The 11,509-nt window shown below is 49.1% G+C and overlaps 3 protein-coding genes across 3 annotated transcripts; 2 read left to right on the plus strand and 1 right to left on the minus strand.

The window, feature by feature from the left end:
* Positions 1-327: 327 nt before the first annotated feature.
* On the plus strand, positions 328-2,888 carry EPUS_04129 (uncharacterized protein; the record flags this gene model as incomplete). The annotated part of the gene is made up of 2 exons (XM_007802743.1): positions 328-412; positions 517-2,888. The coding sequence occupies 2 exons, from the start codon at positions 328-330 to the stop codon at positions 2,886-2,888; spliced, it is 2,457 nt and encodes an 818-aa protein (XP_007800934.1).
* A 1,198-nt stretch (positions 2,889-4,086) lies between these two features.
* On the plus strand, positions 4,087-5,814 carry EPUS_04130 (uncharacterized protein; the record flags this gene model as incomplete). The annotated part of the gene is made up of 1 exon (XM_007802744.1): positions 4,087-5,814. The coding sequence occupies one exon, from the start codon at positions 4,087-4,089 to the stop codon at positions 5,812-5,814; it is 1,728 nt and encodes a 575-aa protein (XP_007800935.1).
* Positions 5,815-6,607: 793 nt separating this feature from the next.
* Positions 6,608-10,842, minus strand: EPUS_04131 (uncharacterized protein; the record flags this gene model as incomplete). The annotated part of the gene is made up of 4 exons (XM_007802745.1): positions 6,608-7,063; positions 7,119-8,036; positions 9,671-10,379; positions 10,583-10,842. The coding sequence occupies 4 exons, from the start codon at positions 10,840-10,842 to the stop codon at positions 6,608-6,610; spliced, it is 2,343 nt and encodes a 780-aa protein (XP_007800936.1).
* Positions 10,843-11,509: the final 667 nt, after the last annotated feature.

Raw genomic sequence — 11,509 nt, forward strand, 5'->3', positions numbered from 1 at the left:
TATTTGGTAGGACGATAAGAATCGTGAGCAAAGAGATTCGAAGTGGTTTCTGACCCACAGGGCGGCCGCTTGGACGGGCTGCCACAGCAACAAGCGGTCTTTACCCGCCAGCCAGAATATTCAATTCGAATGTTTCGGCTGGCCCTGTATTTCATGCTTTCTCTAATCCTCATCTCTTATACACTTTCAGATTTATTTCCTTCTAATTTTGACTGGGCAAATCTACTTTTCTGCATTGGTGCATTGGTGTTAGTGTTATTTACTGATCTCAGAGCGGTATTGCTGACAAGAAGGTGAAATCTATTTTGGTATCTATCATTGGTCAGAATGCTTCAGAAGATGAGGAGCAGCAGGGACGTCAGACGAAAAGTCTCACCGCCTCAACCTGTGTTCATGAGTGATGATCAGAAATGTGAGGCCCCCTCATTTAATAACAGTGTCCAGTCTAGCCAATGTCTTCGTGCTCTTACAACACTTGCGGACCGTCTACACACTGCTCAGCGCTTACTTTTCTAGCTGACTATCTTTCAACCCTTCGAAACAATCGTCCAGCACGTCCCGTTGGATCCCGTCCTCTTCCATCTAAGGCTGGCACAACTCCTCGGCTCAGCAGAGATGACCCCCCTCTTCCCGCAGAATCTGCTCTTGCTTTCCAACCACATGACGTTGCATCCGCGGCTGCTCTCCCTGTTATAGATACGCCTCCACGATGCACAAGCGCTCTGTCCTCCTACCCAGCAGGTGGCTCACCAGCTTTTGCTGAAACGTCGGTTCGATCAAGGACGACAGTGGGCAGACCTCTTGCAGCAGATCCGGAACAGAAGTCATATTCAATACGTGGAAGAAAGCTCTCGCCCAGCGCAGTTATACAACCTCCTATAAGGTCTTCAAGTGGGAACTATCGTGAATCAGGATCAAGATGGATGGAGCGGCAGGAGGCGATCTCGCTTCGTGAAGCTCTAGAAGAAATGGACCTCCAGAGCGAAGAAAAGAAAATACATGCTGCAGCCCAAGATGAAGCAGCAGAACTGGTCTGGCGGCATCGCAACCCCAACGCAGCAGAATCAGAGGCCAATGCTGCTTATGCGAATCCTGACATTCGTCGCAATGGAAGACACAGATTTACAGCGCACCTGCAAAAAGGCGCCTACTCTCGAAGTCAATCCGTTACTCATGTCGACAGAAGAGCAGCTCTCCCAACATCAGGATCCTTGGGGTCAACGTCAAGTAGCTCAAGGTATTCCCTTGGGGACAATAACAACGCGAGCATGCCATGCACAAAGCCAAGTGAGAATAAGTTGATGGTACAAGATGAAAGTGGTATGATCAGGCCACCGGTCAAGCCCAATGGGCGAAAGAGTAGCGGCCAAAGGAATATCAGCAATGGGTCGAGCAAGGATGGCTTTCCGTACCCAGGTGATCAGATATACGAGGACACAGAGGGCGTCTCAACGCAAAACGAGAAGGCTGCCACAATTGTATTCGCTGCTCCGGGCCCACTCAGATCAACGAACCGGAACGCTCCACTGCACGGTTCACGGCCGCTTCCAGGATGCCCAGTTGTGATCGATGCAGAAAAGAGCAAATCTGTGGATCGCTTCGAAATCCACAAAAATCCACCCTCGCAATCGCGTAGCGCTGGTTATATTAAGAACACCATACCTCCTTCTGTCGATGTCATCCCGGAAGCCCAAACACCGCCAAGCAAAAATGGCATTGAAATTCGAGGCGAAGACATCCGTGCTGCCACCAGCATGAAACTCAAGGATCGAAGCCCGAAACTGCCACTTCCTACAGCAGTCAGTGACCGCCCTGGACGACCCATTGTGAGCTTTGATCCAGGCTGGAAACCCGAAAGTGCAGCAAAAGAGGACACTGTAGAAGCCGAGCGACCTGGCCCCCGACCCACCGCTACAATACAAGCGATGACTGTATCAGCACCTGCTGTCCCCACAATCAATGTTTCTGGCATGGAGGAACCCTCATGCCCGACTATCGTTTTACCAGATGATGACCCTATTCCTGCTATCACTGTAGGCACAAATGGACTGTCTTCAAGCACTGTGGCAGCTCCATCTTCTACTAGTCGGCCCTTGCCTCAGCCTTCGAAAACTACGCCCGGGAAAATATCCACAGCAAAGGAGTCATCTCGATTGCCTTGGCTAAACCCTTCCTCCCGTGCCGGCGTCCCTACCGCTACATGTGCAAATTGCGCTCTCCCAATCTCTGGTCGCATCGTGACTGCTTCAGGCGCAGGGACCTCCGCTACCTCGCTCAAGGCACGCTTCCATCCAGAATGCTTCACCTGTTACCATTGCTCCACAGCGCTTGAGTGTGTTGCCTTCTACCCAGAGCCCGAGGACAAACGAGTGAAACGCCTCGAAGCTGACGGCATCACGGACAAGGATGTTGAAAGTGAATTGAGATTCTACTGCCACCTCGATTTCCACGAGTTCTACAGCCCTCGCTGCAAAAGCTGTAAGACGCCTATCGAAGGAGAGGTGATCGTCGCAGCTGGCGCTGAATGGCATGTTGGGCATTTCTTCTGTTCTGAATGTGGTGATCCTTTTGATTCCAACACCCCATTCGTGGAGAAAGATAACTATGCTTACTGTGTCTCTTGTCATACCCGGCGTACTTCAGCACGATGTAGAGCTTGCAAAAGGCAGATCTTGGACGAAATGACGATTCAAGCTCTGGGTGGGCAGTGGCATGCTGACTGCTTCAACTGCTATGAATGTGGTGGAGGCTTTGGTGATGATGGCAGATTCTTTGTCCGAGACGTGACTGTTGAAGGGACGGAGAAGGAGAAGCGGAGAGGAATAACTACGAAGACAGAAGAGAGAGCCGTTTGTGAAGCCTGCGAGGGGCGCAGACTGAAGGCGTGACATTGATAGAGTTTTGTTAGCCTCTGGAATTTCACTGAAGGGAGCATTGCAACATTGGAAGCACAGCCAATATTGCGTCCTGCAAAGGCTGGTTTTGTCGTTTCCAATCCTTTTCATTCTGCTATTCTTTTACCATGGATCACCGTCAAAGGGATGAACCATTGAGCGATTGTAAGCCAGTAAGCTTTTGCACAGCTCTAACCAAGCTCGAATTGTTAACATTGACACAGCTACAGTTATAGATTTGAAGAAAAAGATTGTTGGTGTGCATCCACAAGTTGTCCGTCAACCACAACTGTGACATGGCACACATCATCCTCTGTGATGAAAATCGCTCCTCGGATTTATTCTTCTTAAAGCTGTCCGCAGGGTGGATGTAAGCACTGCCCATATCTTCTGATCTTGTTCCCTCAGTCCCTCAGACGTGTGATGGGCTTAGTCACCTAGATGAAGCCCACACTGTGCCTTAGGCCATCTTCCAGATATGCAGAAGCCGCCTTGACGGATCAGTTACAAGGAGAATGGGGACGAATAAAAGATCAGGAGGGTTCAGCCTCTGTCACAGAGTGAATTTCTACTCGACAGGATCCAGGTCTTTTTGTGTCACAATTCATGATATTGTTTTGTATGCACACTTAATAGACCATTTTGGAATTGATTTTGTCGCTTGGCTCTTAGATGCTGGTTGATCGAGGCCACTGTCTTGTGAAACTTTGCATGTGTGCCAGGACTCACAAAGCTTGTCGAGCAAATGTGAACTGACTTGTTGGTAGTTCAACAGCCATCTTTACCTTATTCCTGCAGATTCCGAGGGAATGCCTTGTTTTTATAAAAGGAAACATGGACAAGAAAACATGGACAAGAAAACATGGACAAGAAAACATGGACAAGAAAACATGGACAAGAAAACATGGGGAGTGCAATGCGATATGTGATCTCACGGTTAACAGCGGCGTTCACCACGGAGCATACAGGATAGTGATCCAGGCCACTTGCGTCTTACTATTGATCTCCTGTCACTCTTAAGCCTCTTTGGCAGCTTCGTTCACGAAGACAGACAATCTTCGCCGGAATCTTCTGCGACAGCCTGCCGCTCACAGGAGACTTGCCTATCTCATTTCCCTGTCATTCTCCACTTCCTTTGCTGCTGTGTATCTTATCAGCACATGGTGCTTTCCACCACTGCTTCGCAACCACTATGGCCTCCGCTGCGGCAGCTGTGGAACTGATGTGCTTGCCCACCGAGATCCTCGAAATGATCTTTCCTCTTGCACTTGCATCAAAGAATGGGGCTGATCTCAAGCGACTCCGTTTGATGAACCAGCGACTTGCACTCTTCGTCGAACCCCGCCTGTTTCGATGGATCTGCCTCTCCACAGTAGGAGAGAACTTCGAGGCGTGGAAAAGTATTGCCCAACCGGGTAGTCGGCTCCGTCATTATGTTGAGCATGTCTGTATCGACTGCACCACGTTCATTCCGCACATTAGTAGATGGTTCTACTGTAAATATTTGGCGCAGCATCTCAAGGAAAACCCAGGTAAAATACACCCACGTCAACATGGTAAGGGAGCACGACGCGGCGACGACGATTCAGATGCAGCAATATACACGCCAATGAATCTTTTTTCCGACCTGACTTCCGGCGAGAGAGCGACGACACTACTGCCTGGCGATAGAAAGCTGTTGCAGAGGGGTTACAAGGAGTATTTGCTGCTCGCTGAATCTCAGGATCAGATTCGTTCTTCTTCTCGTCTCTACGAAGCACTTGTTAGAGGACTTCCATCCTTACCGCGCGTCCAGGCATTCTCCTTCATGAGTAAATGGCACGTGGACATGAAGTTTGCCAGGAAACAACATGAACCAGAAGGAATCGATATCGAGTCAGAGGGTAGTTTGAACTTGCCTGGTCCTTTGGCTCGGCAGCATCCGCCGCTTCGACTTCCACCACAAAGCACAAGAACCTGGTCTGGGATACATGGTATTCCTCTCCTTAAAGAATACTTCGTCGTGGTGCTGAGAGCTGTTCGGAAGCTCGATCTGGACCTGCGAACCCTGAATGGCCCAGGTCCTAACCAATCTTGCCTCGTCTCGAAACCACATCTCGAATCACTCGATCCTGTTCGCGATATCGGACTGCCGATAGAAACATTCGCTCCGGCGGTGCAAGCCAAGCACTCGGTCGAGTTGAGAAAACTAGTCACAGGAAGTTCGAGCGCTTTGCACAAACTCCGGAAACTTGAGCTTTCTGTCAGCGCACCCCTGCAGGGTGGAGAAAGATACCCACACGGTACTGCCTATTCAGCGACCCCAGGTCATCTGCCAGGTTTGCTCCGCTCGATGCCTGACACAGAGGAATTAGCGCTGCGACAGCATCGATATATTGGTAAGGATAACGGCGTCGCGAATCTGAACGATGTCTTTGGCATCCGTGAATCAGTCGTCCACCGCAGTATAATCACCAACTCCAAAACACCCCCCGAATTCCACTATCATTTCTGGGGACAGGATATACTGGGTGTTTGGCAAGTGCCGTTCTTGCCCAAACTCAGACACCTAGAGCTATCCGGATTCGAGGTGAGAAGAGGAGGCCTGAACTCACTGTTGAGCCGCATGGCTTCTACACTAGAAACAGTGAAGCTCCACGACATCCGCCTCACTAATACGGTATTCGGGTGGTCGTTTGTCTTGCACGATCTGCGCCAAGTCTTCTGCAAGAGATCTCCCACCCTCGAGCTCTCACTCGGTTTTCCCAAGTCAGAGTACGTTGCGCTGCTTCTCGGCTACCATGTGATCCCTGATAAAGCTTCTGAGGAGACCTCATCAGACGAGAGGATGAGAAGTGGCTTTCGGAGGATCGAGAGATGCATCACATTAGAGGTAGAAAGACAGACCTTTCGTGAATGGCTTGCTCCTCTGAGGGCTTGAGATGGTGCTGCTCGAGTGGATATTCTTCAGTATGATCGGCAAGCGGGTGTTGAGACGCGAGAGAAGGGTGCTGTCAGGATATGTTCAATCCATGATCTAGGCCTTGGGAGGAGTAGTATGGTTCTTCATCCAGAGTTTGTGGCACAGAGTTGATTGGACATTGGTTATGGCTGTGTAGTGCAATGACTAATTTATCGGCCAAATGCACCCCTAGGCTAGTTGAAGACGTCCAGAAAGGTTTAGTATAGTAGAAAAATTGAGAGAGCTTAGGAGGCATTTCGATGACTTCATTGCTGTATCCCTTATACGGAGTAATAGAGATTGAGACTGAAAGACTGAAGGAGACGTGCGAATTGAGCATCGTTTGATGGTGCGTTCCCCATTTTTTTAAATCGAAGTTGTAATTTATATATCATGTTCTCCATGAAGCAAGTCGCGCTGAAAGTGATCTAATCCTGATGTAGCAAAGATCCCGTCTCTTCCTCTCTTGATACGTGTTAAGGATGTCTTTCTCTCCTCCCTCTTCCTTTCTTGATATCTCACAATACTTCTAATTCTCGAAAAGATTGAAAAATAGTTCATCCTGTAGTATGAATCCATGGTCAAGCTTAATTGATCAACTGAAAAGTGCGGTAAGCTTAAATCGTTCTTTCGAGGTTGCATATGAGGCCCTGAGCTTCTGGGATAGGGACGCTTGGTCGATTGAACCAAGGTAACCCGCAGCTGGTGAAAGCCACTGATATGTCAAGCACGTCAGCTGCAATGTGCCAATGGGATCGGATGCCCATTTGTATTATCGCCTGCCGAAAGTCGCTGCGGCAACGAAGAAGCCAACAAATCCCATCAGGCAACTCGTAATGCCCGTGCCCCCTTGAATGTCGTCTCGAAGCATCCACCAAACCAGGCCGGGTGCCAAACACAGTGAAAGAGCCACAAGGCAGGTCCAGAAGAATTTTTCCCAATGAAGACCGGCGCGGAGATACATTCCCCAGCCTACTTCTGCGTCGTCACCGACAACCAGTAGCCTACCGTTGAGTTTTCGTGGTATGCGTCGAATGATGCGACGGTGCGTGTCAATGTCGTGGCTTTTCCTGTAAAGGTGAAGTAGCGTCCTTGGTGGCCAAGCTTCAAATACGAAGTCGTCCTTGAGGGAGGATTCGCATGGCTCGTACTCAAGAGCTCTAGCATCGGGTGGATATGCGGGTGTATCGAGGCAAATAGATGCTAAGCAGGTCATGGTCGGGTGGAACTTGCAGAGAGTAAGCCATGTGCATAAGTTATACTATGAATCCTAGGTCCCATACCCGAACATAATCAATCGCAGTGACTGTCTGAAATGTCAACCAATCCCTCCATCCTGTGCGACTGGTCTCATAATATGTTCGCAACATCTGGAAATATGCTTTGTCGTTCTCAACGGAGTTCCATTTCTTTTGGAACAATTTTGGTAGTCCCTGGTCAGCATCCACACATGTCAATAGGTAGATATCCGCGTCCGGTTCGATCTGGTGAGACGGCAGCGAAATGGTGTCTTCAGGGTCGCGCTGTCGAGCGTTCCTTCTTGTAAATTTTCCGACCAACGCACAAAAAGACTTGCAAAGCACTTGGAGTGACCTGAAAGGCTTGAATGTAATATTCGAATTTTGAGTCGCGGTATGACCGTTCGGTACAGTCCGGAAGAGCCTGTTGAGCCTTATTTCGAGGATCTTAGCATCGGCGGGGCTTCGTTGAGGGAAGTCGTCCCACATCATAGTCCCACAAGAGCAACTCCACCTGATGCGAGTAGTTTCTGCGTGTGGTTCTGGCTCTAAGAGCCTGGCTATATGCGAAAAGATCCTCCAGAAAACCTTCCTCACGCCACCCTTTTCTTGCTGATTTACCGAAATCCGAGCTTCATTTTCGTCACGGAGTTGATCAACACAATGCTCAAGCCGAGTAATGAGTCTCTGAAAACTCGGCGAGCTCAAGATGAAGCGCTGCACCGTTGCAAAATTTGGCTGAATGAAAAACGCATCTTGTGAAGTTTCCCCAATCGAAGGATCTGCGTCAAAGGCTTCACTGAAAAACCCTGGGGAGGAGCAATATGCTTTTTCATCCTCGAATGCCGTTTCTCCGAGTTGATCTAGAATTCCAAGTTCAGACCGTATCCGCCAGGCTAGAGTGAAGACATGTTCTGCAATGAAAGCAGCAACTTTCCTCTCATACTCCAGTATCGAATGATGCTGCAGCTCTGTTGCAAAAAAGCGTATGCAAGTAATGAGATGCTCCCTAAATATATCTGGGTTCTCCTGAAAACCAGAAATGATCAAGCGGTTGAGCTCATTGTCGGAAATTATAGTATGTACAAGGCGCGAAGCTATTCCAGGCTCTGTCGATAGACTGCCTTCATTAGATGTGCCTATTCAACCATCCGTAGGCTGGATTCGTCATCAGAATCAAGCCACTGCGAGCGTTGGGGTCGCGTTGCTTCACTTCTTGCGACTAGAGGATGTTTTAGTCCCGAGGTATCGAAGATGGTTGGTATGGTGTTTCGGTCCACAGTATCGAGATTAACGAGGTCAGTATCAGTATCAGACGACCGGCCAAAAGAGTAGCTCAACGAGGATGAGGGACTACAAATCTGGCACCGCCAGTGCCCACAATGAGAACATCCTAGATTTATTACGGGGGACTGGGGTCCCATATGACAGTGGCAGCAATACCAGTTAGTTTCCGGCATGCTTTCCAGTACCGCCTCCACATTAACGCTCAATTTTGTGGTATTTGAACGCCGTGAATGCAAAATAAACTTTCTTCGGGACAGTCATTAGCACTCATAAAAGTCCTTCGTAGATAGTTGTTGAACTCAAAAAAACAGATTGCGCTATTTTACTACTTGTGTCACCAGCGTTTTGTTACAGAATTGATACGTGCTTTACCTCAGCCGCGGATATATTTTTGGTATCCGCGTTTCGCGCTATATCGCTTGATATAGCAACTCTGTACGTATTAATGCTCGCTCTGCGCACTGAATTAGATAGAACAACTTGCTATTTACACACTATCCACTTGATTAGTCAGCACAGTTCATTAACTTTCTATGCCCTCTTTCTGCACACTCTGCGTACCAATTCTGTGCCCTCTTTCTGCGCATTCCGATTTTGATGGGGTACGGCTTGGCAAGATTCTGCAGCCTTGGCAAGCTAACAGCGCTGCGTTTAAACTCAAGAAGGCAGGAACACGAACTTTCTTGCGGCCCGCATTTTAAAGCTTACTGCACCAGTTTGCAACCAATTGATCGAGCTTGGCGGTCCTTTCACATTACTACGTAGATAGATGATTTCGGATGTTTAACTGCATACTACGGTACCTGGCTGAAGTATTCGTAGCATGGCCCTAGTATATCTGCACTAAAACAGACTTCAAACGAGACAGTTAAGCTTTGAACGGTTAAGCGGTATTACTGTGGCCAATTGATACCAATAATTGTCTAACAAGCTTCTAGACACCGAGGTGGCGCTGTATCCGAACTAGCTGCTACTAGCGCCGTGCTACGATCAATTATGCCTCCTACCGTAGTAGTTCTATGTAAACTAGATCATATCACAGATAGGCTGAAACTAAGCACACATTGATGATAATTAGGTATAGTTTTTTGAAGGCCTTCTCCTGCTAAGTAACGTTAGATTTTAACGTTCTTTTGCCGAGGCTGCAGCAGAATTATTACGCGAAATCGCGGCAATGCTATTCCCAATAAGAAAGGCGGACCACAGGGGATACGACTGAGAGACATGAAAATAACATCTAATTCTTCGAAGTGAGGCTGCCTCCTTCATTTAATCAAACCTCAGACACTCAAACGCAACGTGATCATTACCTGATCATCTTCCGTTGTCCATTCCTCACTCTCCGACATGGCCGCGTCCACCAGATGGTTCATCAGCGTCTTAAGCTTTCTCCATTGGCAGGTGACCGAGTACTCCACCTCCCCTGCAGGAGCGATACCACTTCCCGGCCCGTCCGACGAGAGCGCCGCGCTCCGCAGGCTCGATTCATCTCCGCTCTGTGGCAAGCGTCGGGTGCCATTGCCATTATCCGACATCATGGCCATCTTCTCCACCCCGTTCTCCCTGCTGTTGGTTCCGGTGCTGGTCGAAACGCTGTCCGGCTCCATCTCGGCCCTTAAAAAGGCGTGCTGGTTCCAGATGGGGTCCTGATCGTCCCATGATGCTGTTGCTGTTGTTGCCGTCGTCTTTCCCAGCGCTGTGCCTCCTCTTCCTTGTCGCCGGCCACCAGTTCCAGTGGCATCGCTGATGGCCATCATGCCGGCGCTGAATGGGGGTGTCGGGAGGGAGAAGTTGCTGCTGGCAGCACTCATGGTTGCATCATCCGGGTGCAGACGGGGCGGACCCCTACCGGCCCCAAAAAAGCCCGTCAGGTCGATGGCGCTGTTAGGCGATGGTGACACACTCCCACTGGACAGTGCAGAGAGTGAAGCATGTCGCAGTAATTGAGCGTCACCGGTGTTGGCGGCTTGTTGTTGCCCAGTTCCCTGGCGATTAAGGCGCCGCATCAGCAGGGAGTACCTGTTTTTGAGAGCCAGGGGGGCGCGCGCAACTCAAAGAAGCTGTCGGCTATAAACTTCCAGTTGCGGCCGTATGTTTTCACCATGGTCAGCAGGCGCTCATCCTGTTAGATGCAAAGGCCTCACGAATCAGCCGGTATTTATTGACGGTATGTGTTGTCATGTCCTGAAAAGTTGATGGTACTGAAACCAATTTAGACTCACCTCCTCTGGTGTCCATGGGCTGTGGTCCAGCTCCGGTTCAGGTTCTCGTTCCACCGCTTCGCACACTGGTCCCCGTTGCGAGTTTCCACCTCACGCGCTACCCTCACCCATCGGGTGCCGTATTTGGTCACTGCCTCGCGGAGGCGCTCGTCCTCGACCGGAAGCCACGTCCCGACCTTGACGGGGTGCCGCCGTCGCGGTTGTGGTTGTGGATGTTGGTGGTCGTGGTGTCGAGTCTCTGGAATGTCTACGGCGTCCATTTCTGTTATAGTCGTCAAAGCAATCCAGGGAATATTCCTTTCGCCTGTTTATCCATGATATGATTACAAGGCATGGCAAGTACATCGGCCAGGCTTGGTGCTATATCACTCATACAGTAACCAACACTGAATCAGCCGCCTTCGGGATTCCTCGTACAGAAGATGATCGAAGGGGGGGGAGGGGGGCCGAAGGTAAGTGTTATAAGGCCGAGCCGCAGCTCTACGCCACGTTGCAGAATAGAAGCGGCTAAAAGATGACTGGTGAGATGCTGTTCTTGAGCGGTGTACCCCCAAGGCTGTTAAATCAACAAATATCAAGCCATCCTTCTGTGGCACATGAGAACAGAGAACGACGAGTACGCGAACTAGATATGCGTTGGGTGAAATGTTGGTCTTTCAAACCTTTACATAATACTGTAGTATCAGACTAAAGTTTTCGTAACGCAGTAAAGACATGAGCTGTATTTCACTCATCATACAGCACATGATGAATATATCTTCTTCAAGTGAAGTATCTGATATAATAACTATTATATTCAATAGTCACAAACACTGATAATTAAATGTATTTGAAATCAGGACATTGAATTCATTATTTGGAAGATATAAGAGAAAAGTGTTAGTATGATTATTGTAGCATTACTGTGCATTGCGAAAGTGTTGCAAT

This window comes from Endocarpon pusillum (genome assembly GCF_000464535.1).
Source record: "Endocarpon pusillum Z07020 unplaced genomic scaffold scaffold176, whole genome shotgun sequence".
In the NCBI taxonomy this organism is placed as follows: Eukaryota; Fungi; Ascomycota; class Eurotiomycetes; order Verrucariales; family Verrucariaceae; genus Endocarpon; species Endocarpon pusillum.